Source organism: Pogona vitticeps, chromosome 4, assembly GCF_051106095.1.
Source record: "Pogona vitticeps strain Pit_001003342236 chromosome 4, PviZW2.1, whole genome shotgun sequence".
Classification (NCBI taxonomy): domain Eukaryota; kingdom Metazoa; phylum Chordata; class Lepidosauria; order Squamata; family Agamidae; genus Pogona; species Pogona vitticeps.
Genome location: NC_135786.1, coordinates 118,246,878 through 118,266,210, shown reverse-complemented (window position 1 = coordinate 118,266,210; position 19,333 = coordinate 118,246,878). Strand labels below are relative to the sequence as shown.

Below are 19,333 nucleotides of genomic sequence, written 5' to 3'. Positions count from 1 at the left end.
CATTGGCTTATGGAATTTTGAATTTTCTATTATTTTTTTAAAGGAATTATGACTCTACTGTGGATGAATTAGTAAAACCATTGCTGCAAATGTACAGTGGAAGCGAACAGTGGGGTAATATGGACCTAACGAATGGGAAGCTCAGTGGTGGTAATATTGCAACTGCTGCTTCAGAGGTAAGGAAGCCATAAAGAGATTCTTCAGTCAAGTTTAAAAATGAAGGAACTTATAAAATCATGGAATTTAGGAAAAAATATTGCCTTCTTAAAACGAATGTGTGGTACATTATTGTTCTTTTAGAGTATATTGAGTAAGATTGATTCTGTAAACTTGTTGAATTACATATTTTTCCTCTGTTACATTTTGACTGGAAGTGGCTTTTGTTTTGCTTTTATCCTATCGTTGCTATTTGTTAGTTAAATAGCTATCTAGTTGGTCACTGTAGTGAATGGAATTCTCTTAAACAGCCAGGCAGGAAAGCTTTAAAACCTATTTCAGCTTTGAGGGTTTTGGTGGAACGTTGTTTGTTTGAGGCCCCTCAGAGGTCCATCAAAAGTATAGAATCAGAGACTTTTAGAGCTAAGAATGAACAAAAGGGTCACAGAGTCCAACCCATTTTAAAAGTAGAAAATCCACAGCTAAAGCACTCTGACAGATGACATGAAACCTCTGTTTAAAACTTCTACTCTCTTGCTGTTGAACAACTATTCTTATTTGTGGAGTCCATCTATGCAAACAAAGGAGTTTGCACCTATGATAACACTGCTTTGGAAAGTTCCAGAGCCTCAAACACAAAGGTGCCTCTCTGCCTATACTGTTCAAGCAAGGCCCTGCTTTCCTCAGTCTTCTTTTGTCCACCGCCACAATAGCACATGAAAGACTGCTCCGGAGCCTCTACTTCATTTACCATCCTTCTTTCTATAAGTTCTCTGCCTCCCCCCTTTTTTCCCTTCTTCTTTCCTTTCATCTTTTATTCTACAAAGAAAGTTAGTTAGTTAGTTAGTTAGTTAGTTAGTTAGCTAGTTAGCTAGTTAGCTAGTTAGCTAGTTAGCTAGTTAGAGGGAGGCTTAGTTTTCTGTTCCATTCCCCCCCCCCCCACAGCTTTACTGTCCCCCTTTTTCCAGCAATTTATGGCCTCTGGTTTAATGAAAAAGTGTGCCATTTGTGGCAAATAGATTCTCCAATCTGATGGGCACAATATTTGCTTATTTTGCTTGGAAGATACCAGTTTAGGTCAATCCTGTAAAATATGTAAGTTTTACCATCCTTATACTCAAAAACACCAGTTTCAGCTTTGATCCTTTCTTTGCGAACAATTCCTTTGAGCCACAGATCCCCGTTCCAGGATGATTCTGAGTCCTCAAATGCATCAACCAGCTTTACCAGGGAAAGCCCCGGACTTGGAATCCATCCTTTTGTCTTCCTCTAAACCAACATCAAACTGAACAAAGAAAGTGGAGCACAAAAGCTCCAGCAGCCTCAATATCAAGGTGACAAAAAAGAAGAAACTGCAATCCGCGGATGCTATTCTGGCCACCTCAGTTATTGATCCCATAGCTTACCTCTGCTCTTATTATCAACATTCAATATACAGTTTCAGTCTCAAAGGATGAATGCCTGAGCCGCCTTGTGCAAAGTCTTGCCGCCTCACTGAGAGCACCCTCTCCTCACATCTCATTGCAGGAGCAATCCTTGCCTCCATTATCTGGACATGGGTGAAGGTCAAGATCAACATCCCTCTCCCTTACCCAGTGGTCTCCAAAACTGAGACACCATGACAGGGAGGATAGGAGGTCGAGATTGCGGTTAGCTTCATATTAATATTGGCCATGCTACTCAAGATCCCCTTCTAGGAGCTCTTTATATCATAAGGATGCATACTGTGCTCCTTTCTTATGTCCTCGCTACATGTGTGAGGATATGGGATGGATTAAATTTGTAGGACTCACCATTAATCTCGAAACCCCAGCAGCTCTTGAGTGCTCCCTTGAGAAAACTATGTCACCAGCCCTTGAGACCAATCTCCCTGGGACAGTGAGCACAGTCATGACTCCCATGGGCTGGATATAACAACTGCCAGGTGGATACACAGTTGGCTACAGAATCATACTCAGAGGGTGATGATTAATGACTCCTACTTCCAGCTGGGAGGAGGTAACAAGTGAGGAACCCCAGGACTCAGTCCTGGGCCCAATGTTATTCAGTATTCTTTTATTAATGACCCGGATCAGGGGATACAGAGATCTGCAGATGACACAAAATTGGAAGACAGAAACAAAATTCGAAATTATCTTGATATGATTGAGCACTGGACTGAAACCAAGAGAATAAAATTTAACAGGAGTAAGGGCAAAATCCTGCACCTAGGGGAAAAAAGAAACCAAACACACTGTTACAAGATGGGGGATACCTAGCTCAGCAATACTACGAGCAAGAAGGATCTTGAAGTCATTGTAGCTCACAAGCTGAATATGAGCCAATAGTGTCATGTGGCTACAAAACGGTGAATGCTGTTTTAGGCTGCATTAACAGAAGAAGGTTTGGAAATCAAGCCCTGTGAGGAAAGATTGAAAGAACTGAGCATGTTTAGCATTGAGAAAAGAAGATAGGGGAGATATTATAGCACTTTTCAAATACTTGAAAGGCTATCATACAGAGGAAGGGGAGGATCTGTTCTCAATTATCACAGAGTGCAGGACATGCAACAGTGGGCTCCATTTTTTAATTATTGTTGTAATAGCTTGGGTTAGCTTATGGGATACAGAAGGTAAGAGGGGGTGTAAGGGAAAAAAAGGTGGGGGAGGAAAAACAAAAATATACTAACATCCAGTCTATTCATATTGCAATATCAAATTCAAACTCCACCTTTCTACTATTTTCTGCCTTCCAGATTTTGGTTCACATTTTGATCTATGTTATTCATGCACTATCTGGTGACTCTAACCATTTTTAAAATAAGTCCAACCTTTCAATTGCCTTCATCACTTCTGATAGAATGTCCATTTCTGCCACTTCCCTTATCTTCTCAGTAAGTCCTCTTGTTTCACTATCACCGGGTTTTTCCAATTTTTGGCATAAAGAATTCTGGTTGCAGTGACTATATATATAACTAAACACTTCTTTGCCTTATCTATATTATCTGGTATCATACTCAATAGAAACAGTTATGGAGTTGATGGAACCTTACAAAGCAGTATTTGTTGTAACACAGTATGCACTCCTATCCAATATTGTTTTGCTACTCTACAAGTACACCACATATGATAATAGCTTCCCATGTGTGCTTCACATTTTCAACAGACATTTGATACATCTGTATAAATCTTCAAGAATTTTTCCAGAGTCATATGCCACCTATAAAACATCTTGCATATGTTCTCCTTAAAATTAACCGATTTTGTAAGCTTTATATTATTTTGCCATATTTACGACCAATATCGATATTATACACAGGATCTATAATACAGAACCCAATCTGGAAGGCCAAAAACCGCTCTGTTTGGCATCTTTCATTGCTTTAATTTTAATTCTTGATTATTTACCTTGCCACACAAATCTCATAATTATCTTATTAACTTCTTGAAAAAAGGACTGTTTTAATATTGTGGGAATTGTCTGAAATAAAAATAAAATTTTTGGCAGAACATTCTTTTCTATTAACTTCTGTCGTTCTTGTTCTCATATTTTTAACAAGTATTTTTGTTTTCTTTTGGTTTATTTTCATTCCTGCCATGTCACCAAAATTTTTCAGCATCTCCATTAAATCTTGAATTGAATCCATTGGATCTTCCAGTATAATGACTAGATCATGTGCAAAGGCTTGGAGCTTATAAGTATGACCTCCTTTTACTTCCTTTTTATCTCTAATTTGTTTGGTTGATATTTCTAGAGTCAAAATAAATAGTAATGGTGAGAGCGGACACCCCTGTCTCTAGTACCTTTCTGTATTTGAACAATGGACTCCAGTTATAGGAAGCCAGATTTTGGTTGGATATCACAAAAACCTTCCTAACAGAGCAGTGCGGCAATGGAACTGATTGAGAGGTGGAGAGTGCTCCAACACTGAAGGCATTCAAAAGAAATTTAGAGGACGGAGGGTTGCCACTTTCTGGAAATCCAGGGAAATAGAAATTGGTCAGAGAAAGTCAGGGAAATTGGTCTGAAGTCAGGGAAATTGTGATTAAAGTGTATTCAAATAGTGGATTTTTAACCTGTTGCAGCAAGAGCATGATCTGTTCTTATGGCAACTGGAATAGAAAAGTAGCAGAATACAAGTAAAATTTAATGATGCCCTTTCCCAGCTCCACATTTTTCTCAGCTCTACCGTCAGCCACCAGCCTAATGTGTTTGTTGAGCTCTGTCCATGCATGATTTCCAAGGTCTGCCTGTAGCATTTGAAAAGCAAGGCTAGTTTAAACATTTAGCAAGATACAAACTTTAAACATCTGTTTTCATCCAAACCTGCTAGTACTGCATTTAACTTACATATGAAGATAAGCATGTTTTTGGGTCATGCTTGTGTGTGGAATGGATGTTTTGTCTCCTGCTAAACCCAGCACAGAGTTGCAAATGAGTTTTGCTGCTGTTGGATTTCACTCAACTAGTACTTTCTACTCTGCACCATGCAAAGTAATTTTTTTGAATGTGATTGTTTGTTCCTGCTGGAGTTTACAGAGTATCAGCTCCTGCACCCTCTTCCCTGCCGTCTATGCATAAAGGTTGCAAATGAGGGTTGTCTGCTTATCTAGATTGCAGAAATGATCTGCAAGCATTTAAACCCCTTTTCTTGCTGCTGATCTGCTGAAAGTGAAACTTTCCGAGCTTTGTAAAGTTCCTATTTGCCAGAAAACACATCTGCTAACGACAAATGCAAAAGTTGTTGTAAAGTGTGCTACAAAACTTTTGAACTACATAATATGGGAATTAGAGCTGTGGAGTCTCATTCACAAGGACCATTACATCTAAAGAACCTGAAAACTAAATCCAGTCAACAGTCCATCGCAATATGTTTAGGTTCAAAGTCAAGTACAAGTTGCAATAGTAAAACCAGAGAGGGAGAAGAGACAGCCCCTGTGAAAACTGGAAAACATGATTGAAAATGGCAAATAATTACCCACCACACAAACTAGTATGGCTGCCTATGTACGTAATCAAAGACTGTGTTAGCACAGCAGAGTGCCTGTGGGCTTTGCAGCTAGTGATGAAGAAGATGTCATTTAACTCTTGTAACAACTTCAGTGAGTTATTCAAGCAAATGTTCTCAGATGGCCAGATTCATCTTGGAAACAGTTTCATCTTGGAAAAAGAAAAGCAATGTATGTTGTTGCTTTTGGCTTGGCACCATATTTCTCTGATCTTTTACTGAAACAGCTGAAACAATGTCAAACATTTGCTATATGTTTTGATGAAGCTTTGAATAAGGTGGTTCAAAAGGGACAGATGGATTTAGTGGTTTGTTTTGGGGATGATTACTGTCATAAAGTTTCCACACAGCATCTAAACAGTTTTTTTTCTTTAAATTACTACTGCTGAAGACCTTCTTCAGAAGTTTCAATAAGGCATGTCTTCTTTATCAGTTGTAAAACTACTACAAGTATCTATGGATGTACCAAAAGTGTTTTAGTTTTCTGAGAAAACTAAAAGAAGAAATTAAAGCCAACCTTGACTGTAAAGGAGAAGGAACTTTGGAACTTGTACCCTTCATGTTGTATGTGAGTCTTTTAAAACAGGATTGCAAGCAGTGAAATGGGACCTGCATTGAGTCTTGCACAACATGTATTATCTGTTCAAAGATTCCCCAGCTAGGAGGGCATCATACACGGCTATGACTGGAAGCACACTATTTCCCCTGATGTTTTGCTCCACTAGATGGTTGGAGAATGTTAAATGCCTTGATAGAGCTGTGACTGTTTCTGACAACATCAAGAAATGTGTGGAAGAAGCAAAACTCCCCCACAGTAAACCTGCAATTTGTATAAAAGCTGTAATGCAAAATCTACTCATGAAGTGTAAAATGGCTTTCATGAAAACGATTGCTGGAGAGTGTGAGCCATTTCTACAAAGGTTTGGAAAGCAAAAACCATTGACACCTTTTTGTATGAAGAACTTCATAAGCTACACAGTCCAGATGAGAGAGGACCCATCACACCAACTTCCTTGAACTTCTAGCCATTTTCAGGGCCCTCCAGGCTTTCAGAAACATGATTTGAAACCACACCAACCAAATCACCACAGACCACACTATGATGATGCTCTGTCTAAACAAACAGGGAGGAACCAAATCCTTGAGTCTTCTCTACCTATCAGGCCTGCTCTGGGAGTGGTGTATCACCCACTGGATTTTCTGTATGGCAGCCCATGTCTGGGGTGCTGACAATGAAATGGCAGATAGCTTCAGTCAAATGATGACTCACACACATGAGTGGGAGCTTTCCCAAAAAATATATGCTCAGCTAGTCTTCCACTGGGGTAAGCTTACTGTGGATGTTTTTGTCGTTGTCACCAATTCCAGATGTGCCCTTTACTGCTCCCTGGCATAGATTCCCTGGGGGATGCTTTCACCATGGACTGGACTGGGAACCTACTATACAAGATCCTCCAGAACTGCTCTGACATGATACTCATCACCCTGTTGTGTCCACACCAGCAGTGGTTTACCACTCCTCTCCTCACAACGACCAACAGGTTCTGGCTGTCCCTCCACTAGGACTTTCTTGTCATCAGGGTCACTCCTTCACCTGGATGCCACTCAACTACTTGGAGGATATCCCTCGCAAACATCTTGAGACACAGCTCACCAAGCACCCCTTCAAGCTACAGGCCTGAATGAACCTCCACCTATTAACTCTCAAGGTGCAGTTCTGGTAGCCCTCATGTCGGCCTGCTGGGCTGCTGAACTCACAGTTCTTAGATGTGACTTGCCATACATCATCTCCCATGATAAGGTCACCTCTCCATACCAACATCACTTTCCTACCCAAGACGGCATCCCATTTTCACATGTCTCAACTTCTCATTTTACCTGCCTTCTATCCTTCTGCGCAGAAAGACCTGGAACAGTCTCTCCACTCTTTGGATGTCAGACTGGCCTTGGCCAGACAGGACAAAAAACTTTGGATAGACAACTAAACTTTCTGTCTCTTACCAAGGTCCCAAAAAGAGACACCCAGCCTCCTCTAAACGTTTCTCCAAGTGGATTTTTCGGACTATTGCCCTGATGTATGAACTGTCAAACAAACCTCTGCCTCAGGCTTTCTGCAGCCACTCTACTAGGGGAGTCTCCTCATCTGGTGTCTTCATACATGATATAGACATCCAGGAGATCTGCTGAGCAGCTACATAGTTCAGGCTATTGACATTTGTCACACACTGTAGGCTAAACTTCAGAGCTCAGAAAGATGCTGCTTTTAGAAGGGCTTTTCTGTCCTCTGTTCTGGTGTAACTCTCACTTCCAAAGTATAGTTTGCTAATTTTCCCTTTGTGTGCATACATGGACACTGCAAAGAAGAAGACTTGGTTACTTACGTAACTATGGTTCTTCAAGTGGTGGTCCATGTATTCACATATCTTGCCCACCTCCCCTCTTGTTTTGCCCTTCTTTTTTCTTGCAATGAACAATTGGGACTCAGGAGTGCATGACTGTGCTTGCATGGTATAGACAGAGTGACAATTTCGTTTTTGAGACTCTAGAACATTCTGACGTGATGTTCGTGCAGATGCAAACCCCTTTGTTTGGATACATGGATCACCACTCAAACAACCAGTTACGTAATTTACTAAGTTTTGCTGTCAGAAACATCTTCCTGATCCTTTTCTGTAATTTAAATCCATTAGTTTGGATCTTATCCTTTGGAGCCACAGCAAACAAGTTTACTCCATCTACCATTTCACAGTCCTTCAGATGTTTATGAAGTGTTCATCATGGGTCTTCCAAAGCATTTGCCATCTTGGTCATCCCTCCTTGAACATGTTTCAGCTGGTTGATATCCTTAAACTGGTTTAATATACTTTGTTTTGAACAAAAGCAGAGGAGAGTAGTACTCCATTCCCTTACTCAGGGTTCTGATTGTCTCTTGGTGCAGCCGAGTATTGCATTCATTTTTTTCTGTCACACTACCATGTTGCCTCAAGTTTAGCTTCTAAACTTCTAGGACCTGGATCTTTTTCACATGTACAGTTGCCAGACCAGTTGTCATGCATTTATGTATGTTATTTTCTCTCTCTACATGTAGAACTTTACATTGTTCCCCATTAAAAGCTAACTTAGGTTTCTTTGAGGGGTTGGTTGGCCCAGTTTTCCATTCTGTACGGGCATGTTAAATTTTGGCTGATTCTGTCATCTGAAGTAATAAATGTCTCTCCTAACTTGGTGCCATCAGGACTGAATCTGGCAGGACTCAATTTCTCACTTCTCCCTAGGACAATAAAGAACCACTGAGTAGTCATACTACCTAGCATTCATCAAAATCACTTTTGACAGGTGTGCCACCCCTGCAAGCCAGGACAAAGAGTCAAGAATCAACCCAGGGCTCTCCTCCTGGGTGGGTGTGGCTTTGGGGTGACATAGGGAGTTGTTGAGGCCACCGTGCGCCTATAGGAGGGTTCATAGATTCTGGGGTCCCCCGTGACCAGAGTGTGGCCTCAGGATTGGTACCTGAAGTGATGTGTCACCCCCACAGTCCTGTGGGCCAATGGGGTGAGGTTGGAGGGGTTTGGCTAGAAAAGGGGTAGGTGTAGGGCATGCCTTGGCATGCCTTTAGGCCGCCTGGGACCTAAAACTGAAACTCCACAGTGGTTGCTGAAACGCCACAGCGGTGGTTTTGGGGGACTTCTGTGCATGCCTGCCACTCTTTGCAGAGACCGGTGCAATTTGGAGAAGATGGAGGAAAAGCTACTAAAGGACTCTTATTTTTCTAATTAACCGTAAGATAAAATCCTATTTAGAAATGTAGTTAGATTGGTTGTTATTTTCATTTTTATAGAGGAAATGTATGTTGGTATCGGCTGTGGTAATTTGGAAATGATTATTTGTGTAAAGATTGGCTTATCTAAATGTGTTTCAAATTAATCTCTATCTTTTTAATAAAATATAAAAAGGCTGGTTGTCTGTACGTTGGCTTCTTGAATAGACCGTCAAGCTACTCTAGTTAATTGGCTACTTTAAAATTGATTTATTTATTCAGGCCACGCGCATGCTAGCAATTTAGGGTCCTCCATATAAGATAAAGAAGAGTAAATCTTCTAGAATTACTGCTGATTGTTTATTTAAAAATCGTAGCAGACTTGGGAGAAAGGGTGAAAAAGTTGCCTAGGGTAAAATTAAAGGACCCGGTTTTACCTGATCATCCTGGACCCCTCTCTGTTCCGTGTAAAAGCAGTTTCTTAGGAAGCTCGCTTTTACGACAATCAAGGGTATAAAAAAGACTTTACAGAGAATTGCACAGCATTTCTATTGGCCTGAAATAACAAAGAATGTGAAGAACTATGTTTCATCATGTGATTCTTGTCAAAGGGTAGGATACCAGACAAATAAAACCAGAGCATATGTCCAGCCTACTCCTGTTATTGATAAGGTATTCAAGTGTCTGCAAATGGACATTTTGGGACCTTTCACACCTTCTAAATCACAAAAGCTTTTCATAATAAGTTTTGTATGTCAAGCAAGCAGATGGGTGGAGGCATATCCTGTCTCCTCCATTTCAGCCAACTCTATTGCAAGAGTGTTTGTGGAAGTTTGTGCACGCATTGGTATTCCATCTATGTTGATCTATGTAGAAGTAATGTACCAATCGGAAAATAATTTTATTCTGTCAGCATTGGTAAGGGGAACATGGGGAAATGGGTTGGAGGCACTAATATGCATCAATGCCTACTGTCCACCCGGTAAAACAGAATATCTCACCCCTTTCTGGTATGAACTGGAAGAAGCCATCAACCGCTGTGAGCTTTTGCACCCGAGAGCAGCTGTAATTTTGTGTGGCGACTTTAATGCCAGAGTTGGCTCTGGATCAACTGAGACAGCAGTTGATTCAGACCTAGAGTTTAGGAAGCTAGCCGAGACAATGTCTGCCCTAGAACTAATTTGCCTTCACGGCAGCTCTCAGGATGACTCAAAAGGACATTTCACCTTCCTTAATAGTTGGGCAGGGAGTGTTGTTGATTATATATTTTGCTCCCCTAGATTGGTGTCCCAGGAGACAAAATATAATATATTAGACTGACCTGATAATGACCACCTACCCATCTGTCTCTCCATCCCCTTGACAACTCCACAGTTGCCCCCACCTCTGGCTGATTGGGCAGAGGGAACTATGATTGTAGGGAAATGCTTAAAATGGTCCCCCTTTGTCGACGAAACAATTCGGGAACAGCTAAACAACCCACATCTGTTAAGTGCACATAGGGATATTGTAATCGGACATAGGGATCCAATAGAAGGCATCAACTATATCAATTTTAACTTAAGACCTCTATTAACTAAAAAGCCACAGGAGTCTTCCCTAGCCTCACATAGACGGGGATGGTACGACCAAGAATGTAGACTAACCAAAAAGCATCTAGCTCAGTTAACAAGGAAGACGAGGAAGATGCACAAAATCGAATCTGGAGGCGCTGTCTCATTACCGCTCAAAATATAAGGAACTTTTAAAACAAAAGAAATGGGCATTCATGTCAGCCCAGTGGGAAGAACTAGGGCAGGCTGTGCTGGAAAAGAAAGAGCGAAAATTCTGGAGTATGGTCTCAGCTATGGATATAGGTCCCAATCCTGCACCAAATGCCTGCATCACGGCAAACGCCTGGTGCCACTACTTTCAAACTATTTTCAATAGTGATGCAAACACTGGGCCACAAAAAGTGAGAACCCTCCAGACTCTACTAAACTCTACACCTGAATGGCCCCCAATTTCAGAACGGGAAGTGTACAAACTTATCGATGCCCTAGCAACTGATAAAGCACCCGGCGAGGACATGATCCCACCAGAGGTGTATAAGAACAACCCAGAATGGTGGGGCCCAGTCCTAGCACAGCTCTTCTCCCACATTAATGCTACAGGAATCTTTCCTGATGGGTGGAGGCAGAGCATAATTTTCCCAATCTACAAAAAAGGCGACAAATCCCTCCCCCAGAATTACCGCCCAATCAGCTTACTGGATATTAGCTCCAAACTTTATACCTGCCTTCTCTCCCAGAAGCTGACTAAATGGATGGAGGAAAATAACATCCTTCATCAGGAACAAGCAGGTTTCAGGAAGGGGCATAGCACAGTAGATCAAATCTACGTGCTATATCATCTCGTGTGCAAATACACCTCCAGGCCATTCAAATGGCTGTTCACGGCTTTTATTGACTTCTCCTCTGCATTCGACACAATCACCAGAAACCGTCTGTGGGATAAGCTCACAGAGACCAACATTAATAAGAGACTCCTAGCTCTAATACAAGAACTATACTCCAACACAACATTGAGGGTAAAGATTAGCACAGATGGAAGGCTGACAAAGGAAATTCACACTAGCAAAGGGGTAAAACAAGGATGCTTACTCGCACCCCTACTTTTTAACTTTTATATTAATAATATTGTAACAGCCTTAAACCATCCAGACTATTTCCCCCCCTCAATTGGGAACTATAAGATTGCATGTCTCATATATGCTGATGACATTGTTCTATTATCAATGAACAAAAAGGGATTGAAACGAAGCTTAAATAAGCTCCAAGAGTTTAGCCACATAGAGCAACTAAAAATAAATTACACAAAATCTAAAGTGATGATTTTTGGAAAGCATCCCCCCAAGTTCAACTGGACTATAGGCAAAAACAAAATAGAACAAGTCCATACCTGGGAGTACATTTCAATGAGAAAAACTGCTGGAAATCCCAGATACAGAGCATGAAAATATCGGTTCAGAAATCTAGCCGTGCTCTGGTCAAATTCTTTAATTCTAAAGGTGGCAAACGAGTAACCCCAGCTTTAAAAGTATTTTCAGGGAGGGTCATCTCCCAAATGCTTTATGGAATTGAGATCTGGGGTATGAATCAGAACAACCTACATCATCTTGAAGTAGGACAGAATAAATTTCTGAGACACATCCTCGTGGAACCCCAGGGGACCCTAGCAGCTTACCTTAGAACAGAGACAGGTATGGTATCCATCAAAGCCAGGGCAACTTTAGCTATACTCTCGTATTATAAGAGGGTGATGGATATGCCCGACCACCGCCTACCCAAACGCTGTACGATAGAGCAATGGAAGAGTGGCGGCTGGGCAACTTCAGCTCAAAATCTACTAAAATCTAAATCCCTCTCTACAGACATTTTCATTTTTTCTGAGGTTAAAGAATGTTGAGAGATTGGCTCTATAAAACAGATAACGACCAGGACCTGGCCTTAATCCACTCTTCAGGTTTCTCCCATTGGTACCGTTTGTTGAAGACAAACCACTCAAGAGCACAACACCTAGATGCACTTACTTTTGCCTCCTTGAGAACTGCTTTCACAGAACTCCACTTCCAAACCATGCCAACCGCTGTCTTAGATGGCAGGTACATGAATGTCCCTAAACATTTAAGGCTGTGCATCTGCGGAGCAGGTGAGATAGAGGATGTTCTCCATTATTTACTCTATTGTCAGCTATATCAGAACCCTCAAGAAAAGCTCCTGGGTAACATTTTGGCTGCTCTACAGGAGGAAACCCCTCAGATAAAGGTGGTCAGGTTACTTTTGGAGTGTGACCCATATGTTACGTATAGAAGAGTGCTGTTCGCAAAAGCGGCCAGAAACATTCGGGCTAATGTTTTGAAAACCATTCCAATCAATTGTGTGGGAATTCTCAGATATGAGGGGTCTCTTATTATTTTATATGTCTGCATTTTTTTTCATGATTTTAATTGACCATATCTGTATTTTAAACAATTATTTAGCTAATACAATAAACTTGAACTGAACTGAACTGGGTTAAACCCTGTTTGGGTGAAAAGGTGCTCGTTTGAGTTGAAACCTGCTTGACTGGGAAGCGTTTCAGATCAGCACCGATCAGCTGTTAGGTGGGGAAAGGGGAAGGAGCAGGAGCGGAGAAGAGCACAAAATGGCTGCCAGCTGCCGACTGCCTGCTGGCTTTTAGCTGTTTGGGGGGGGTTTTGCTGTTCTGGGGTCTACCAAGGCACTGTGAAGAGCCAGGCTCAGTCTACAGTACCTGGTAAGTGACTTTCTTTTAAGTTTTTTTTAAGTTTCTGACCTCCCCCCCCCCATAAAAATGCATTAATTAATTTTGAATGCATTTCTATGGGAAATTTGGATTCAACTTGCAAACTCTTCAACTAGTTCTGGGCATCTAATAGAGAATATATTTCCAAAGGGTGTTGCAGCAAGGAAACTAACTGTGCCTCGTGACTTCTAACTGGATTACAGAACCTGCTTCCTGATTTCAGCTACTATAGTTTGTATTCAGTTTTTTTGGCTTGTCAAGAACATTGTTCACGGCTTTGTGTGGCCTAACCTGTTGTGCCTTGCATGCTATAGACGTTAAATTATGTCAGAAAATGGAGATTTGGTCTTATGCTGAGCATGTGCTACTGCTGGGGTTAAGCTTTGTGTTGCTGTTCTTTTGCATAATCTAAAGTAAATAAGGAAAACCAGCTGTTAAATAGTTTAATTCCACTATTTATCCTCCACACAACTAAAAGGGACCTCTCAATGCAGTGCCAAATCAGACAAACCATTTCTAACTTAATATAGGCTTGAGCTGTTGATGGGCAGAGTTGCACAACAATCTCATCTGTCATTGAGACATTTCTATAAGCATGGGGAGGAGGTGGATGAAAGGAAATGTAAAATATAGGTAGCATGGTATAGGTCTTATCACTGGCTGATAATGGTCTATACGTACTTGAATTAAATTTATGGTACACAAATTTATGGTACATAAACTAGAGTACACAAAGCTTTAAGTCTCTCCATTTGTTAATGACAGTGGTAATGGTTCTTAATGACACTGTTGACTGCTGTTCACTTTACATGGTTCAAATGTTATTCTGTTATAATTTATTAAATATTTTATTACACTATTTGGTTCAGAATATATTTTCCCTGTTTTCCTCCTCTAAAAATTATGTGTGTCTTAAGGTCCGGTGTGTCTTATGGAGCAAAAAATACGGTAAATTCTCTGACACAGTGTATGACAAGCTATATTATGAGGAACCAAGCAAAGTGGCTTCATCAAAATGGCGGCTGAATAAGTACCATCCACAAATCTCCCCATTTATCTAAAAGAAAAGCAGCATTACTGTGAGATTTTTCTAAACCAATCCATTTTCTACTGAGAGGGTGCTAATTTGCAAAGACACAAATGCTTCTCTCTCTCTGTTGCAGGAAAATAGACTAAATATGCTTGTTGTTAGACAAGACGTGACCATCAAACTGCACTCAAGGTTCTCCATACTCTGTAAAAGGCTACTAGGTCTTGTGTTACCTAAAACCTTTTGATGTGTCTTGCAATAAAATAAAATATATACGAAGGCCCTGTTTTGCTCACTGTGATATTTTAAAACATGAGTCTTTCTAAGGGTTGACTGTCTACAAGGGAACAAAGTGAGTTGTGTGGGGGCTGGTTTGAACATAACAGAAAGCCTCTCAAGCCCAAAGTTACATTTCCCCTTTATTTTAAGAAACAAGCCCCAATAGTAACATCCTTTTTCTAATTCTAAACATAAAAGAAAGCCTCCCAAACCCAAAGTTACAATTTCCCCTTTATTTTAAATAACAAGTCCCAATAGTTACATGCTTTTTCTAATTCTAAGCATAACAAGTCCTTTAAACAGATAAGCGCTTACCTGTTTGCTCAGAACTTGAAGGCCTATGGATCTGGTCTTTGGTGACCATTTTCTATAAAAGAGGGGGGGAGAGAGAGTAAGAGCTATCATGTCTATAACAGACAACCCCAAGCATAAACGGAAAAAAAGGTTGGTAGGGTCCTAAAGAGCCAGACAGTCCAAACCTCTGATCAAGGCATGATTACAAGCAAAGGAATACAAGCTATATTACAAGTATCTTATTGCTAGGCAATAAGATACTTACATGCGCCATGTTTTTCAGCCATCAGGAAGCACTTCTCAGCAACAGGTTGATGGCAGAAGAGGGAATGAGTAGTGATCCTCTAGAGAAGCCCCACTTTTTATACAGTTTTCCATGAGAAGCAAATAATGCCAAAATATTTTCCAAACTCTTTGTATAATTTTGTTTTGCACTTACAGTTTTCCCTGGGAATCAGAATAATGCCTATAATTGTGTTCTCTTTTCTCACTTACCCACAAATACAACAAATTCTGCTGAAGCCTGCTTAAGGGGGGATACAAAGGCCTTTTATAAATATAGGTCCTCTGAAAACCAATAAATTTACCCAAAAGTGGACTTCTAAGAATATTTCTGAATAACAACTGCTTGGGGTGTGTGTTAATAATCTTTAATGGCTTCAATAGGGGACGTGGTGGCGCTGTGGGCTAAACCGCAGAAGCCTGTGCTGCAGGGTCAGAAGACCAAGCAGTCGTAAGATTGAATCCACGCAACGGAGTGAGCGCCCGTCGCTTGTCCCAGCTCCCGCCAACCTAGTGGTTCGAAAGCATGCAAATGCGAGTAGATTAATAGGTACCACCTCGGTGGGAAGGTAACAGCGTTCCGTGTCTAAGTCGCACTGGCCATGTGACCATGGAATATTGTCTTCGGACAAAACGCTGGCTCTATGGCTTGGAAACGGGGATGAGCACCGCCCCCTAGAGTCGAACACGACTGGACAAAAATTGTCAAGGGGAACCTTTTAAAAAAATGGCTTCAATAGGGCTTTTTCTGAGGCTGTTCTATTTTGAGCAGGAAAAGCTTTGGGGAACTGTTGAAGCCTACTTAAGGGGGGGTATACAGAGGCCTTTTATAAATACAGGCTCAGGCTGTACGTAGCAGCAGTGTGGAACCAGATATAATGAAATATCATAAATTGTCACCTTTCAAAATTATTGTTTTTATTCAAATGTCACAGGCTTGATAGAGAAAAGTTTTATAATGATAGCCTTTAAGCCCAGTTAACAGAGTCTCTAGAAAACTCTGATCTGATTTTCTCAGTAACTTTTTAAAAAAATAATAGGCATTATTAGAATTTGTTACTTTTTTAAAAGCTCACACATATAATCCACAGTTCTTCTATTGATGTAGACAACATGCTGGTAAGCAACCAATGTAAGAACATAAAAAACAGTCTTAAAACAGATTTTTCCATATAACATTTGCAGCATTCTTGAAAGGCTGTGTGCATCCCAGGACAGACGGATGTCTGATCAGACATTTCTAGGCATCATCTTTCACATGCTTCTTTCATGTAGCCAGTCAGACAGTGTTTCAGAATTCCATAAAGACTTGCTCTCATAATGGATATAATGGTTTTGACTTTTCTCAGGGGAGTTGTTCCTGAAAAATCAAAGTGGGGTTTTAACAAACGCATACACAGTGTTATTATATATAGCAGCCCTCTGGCTCCACCCTTCCACAAATGATTACATACAAGTGTTTCAGAAGGTTTCTCTATATAAAAGGAAGCTTCCATATTATGCCATCTTTCAGGTTCTTCCAGCCCTTGTAGTGATGCTGGTGGCATATTCTCATTGTCAGAATCTGTACTCATGTACCGCTTTCTGGGGTTGGTGGTGGTTTTGGAGTCCGGGGCCTTTTGGCTTGTCCTGGGGAGCTGGTTTTCCTTGTCCTCCATCTTCTCCAAGTTGCCCCGGTCTTTGCAAAGAGCAGCAAGCACATGCAGAATGCCCCCCAAACCACTGCTGTAGCGTTTCAGCAACTGCCGTGGAGTTTCAGCCCCAGGCGGCCTACAGCCACCTCTTTTCTAGCCAAACCCCTCCAACCTTGCCCCATTGGCCCACAGGACTGCGGGGGTGACATGTCACTTCAGGGGCCAATCCTGAGGCCACGTGCTGGTCATGGGGGACCCTGGTGTCTATACACCCTTCCTGTAGGGTCACGGTGGCCTCAAAAATGCCCTACATCACCCTAAAGCCCTGCCCACCCAGGAGGAGGGCCTTGGGTCGATTCTTGACCCTTTGTCCTGCCTTGCAGGGGTGGCACACCTGTCAAAAGTGATTTTGATAAATGCTAGGTAGTATTACTACTCCATTGATGAGCACACTGTGGGTATGTCCTGTCAACCAGTTAAAATCAACCTAATAGTAGCGTCATCTTGTTCATATTTTATGAACTTGGCAACAAGGATAGACTGAGATACTTTTCTGAAATCAAAGGACACTTTATTCACAGGATTCCCTTCTACCAAGCTTGTGACTATCAAAAAAGAAGACGAGTCTGGCATGAAAAACCCATGTATTCTTTTCTTAATGGGCACAAATGATACAAGGGTTCTACTGTATTTGGATTTCAAACTCATATCAGAATAGCTGAACTCTGTAGAGTTTGCAAGAAATCTTTTCTGCCCAGACATGTCAGAGGATTGTGTTATTCCAAGATTGCTGGGAACAGGCATTCATGTCAAGGACATTTCCATTTTCTTTGAAAAATGTTGACATTTAAAAATCTGGTTGGGGTAGGTGAGAAGTGTTCTATGAAATGTCTAATTTATAATCTTTAAATGGACTCCTAAAATAATGTTAGTTCCTTCACACTTCTGCCTAGCTTTTGCCAACAGATTTGGTTTGCGGGGGGGGGGGAAGTATACAGTCGTCTTTCAACTTTGTAGTCTGAAACCCCTCTTTTTTCCCATTTTGATAGAAGAGTAGCAGCTCGGAGTCCTTAAGTGACAACGGTTCTGCTGAACTAAAGAAAAGCTTTGATGCAGTAGTATTTGATGTTTTGAAAGTTACACCTGAAGAATATGCAGTAAGTCACCAAAAAGTAAACGTTTTCCCAGTGTAACAGTGTTAATCACTTTCTTTTGTCCTGTTTAAACTGTCTGACTCTTGATTTTGGTCATACTGATTTATAGGAGGCATTGAAGTTGGTTATTAATTATTTAGTGTAGAGATAAGCCTTTCTTCAGTAGTCATAAATCTCAGTGTCTGCATTTCATTTTTTTTCCTTCAAAAGAATAAAATGGGACATCAGTGATACTACAGGCAATAAGAATATAAATTAAACTGTTTTCTTTTATGGAAGTCATCTGTATGTTAATTATTGTTGGATTGCAGCTTTCATTGGCTCTGACCAGCATAACCAGTATTGAGAGATGATAGGAACTCTAGTCCAATAAATATTTGAAGAGCCACAAATTCTCATTCTTACTCTGATCTGAGATTTAATTGGCCATTGGTAATGGAGCACAACTTTAGAGAATGTCTTGAATTTTACTCCTACATTTGAAAATCAAAAATAAGATTTATTCTTGTTTTAAAATCCCATTTTACAGTTTCTAATAGAACTGTAATGGAGTTCTAAATGTCTGTAAAGTTTTCCATCTAGATTTTCACAAATGGAAAGTTGCTTGTTTAGTGAGGCTCCTTCTGGCACACCTTAGCCGTTCCTCAGGTTCCAGGAATATAGGGTTCAGTACAGGGAAGCAGAACTGGGAAGGTGGCAAAAATTAGACAAAGAGGTCTTTTCAATAAACATGTCTTGGCTGGAGCATCCCTCCTAGGGTGATTCCCACCTTCTTGCCTCATTCAAAGAATTTCGATCAGTGGTCCTGTAAACTATTATTTATTTATTTATTTATTTATTTATTTATTTATTTATTTATTTATTTATTTATTTATTTATTTATTTATTTATTTATTTATTTATTTATTTATTTTATATATATCCCGCCTATCTGGACTATAAGTCCACTCTAGGCGGCTTCCAGCATATAATAAGAATAAAATACAATTAAAAAACAAAATGTGCATAAACATAAATAATAATTACAATCACAACAGATAAAAAGGAATATAAGGGAAATTAGAAAAGGAATCAGGAATTGATTGGAGGGAAGGCCTGGATGTATAACCATGTTTTTAATTGAGTTTTAAAAACACCCAGCGTAGGGGCCGCACGAATCTCTGGAGGAAGGTTGTTCCAGAGGCGAGGAGCCACCGCCGAGAAGGCCCGGTTTCGTGTCTTCTCCTTCCGGGCCTCTCTCAGCGTCAGGCTCCTCAGCCTCACCTCCAGACTCGCGCGGGTGATCTGGGTAGACCTAGGTGGGAGCAGGCGTTCCGCCAAGTATCGAGGTCCTAAACCGTTTAGGGCCTTATAAGTAAGCATTAGAACTTTGAAGTCGAAGCGGAAACGGATGGGCAGCCAATGCAATGTGGCCAGCGTTGGAGAAATGTGTTGGTATTTTCTCACTCCGGTAAG

At 40.8% G+C, this 19,333-nt stretch overlaps 1 protein-coding gene across 16 annotated transcripts in view; it reads left to right on the top strand.

The window, feature by feature from the left end:
- The window catches only part of RALGPS2 (Ral GEF with PH domain and SH3 binding motif 2), a 368,517-nt gene that overhangs the window by 41,283 nt on the left and 307,901 nt on the right, over positions 1–19,333 (top strand). For 13 of the 16 annotated variants that reach the window (XM_078392372.1, XM_078392375.1, XM_078392380.1 and 10 more), the window contains exons 2-3: positions 44–176; positions 17,774–17,881. In XM_078392372.1, the coding sequence (XP_078248498.1) occupies positions 90–176; positions 17,774–17,881 (195 nt within the window). In that variant the 5' untranslated portion in view covers positions 44–89. The remainder of the gene's footprint in view (positions 1–43; positions 177–17,773; positions 17,882–19,333) is intronic. The other 3 variants (XM_078392378.1, XM_078392379.1, XM_078392376.1) reach the window with 1 other exon arrangement.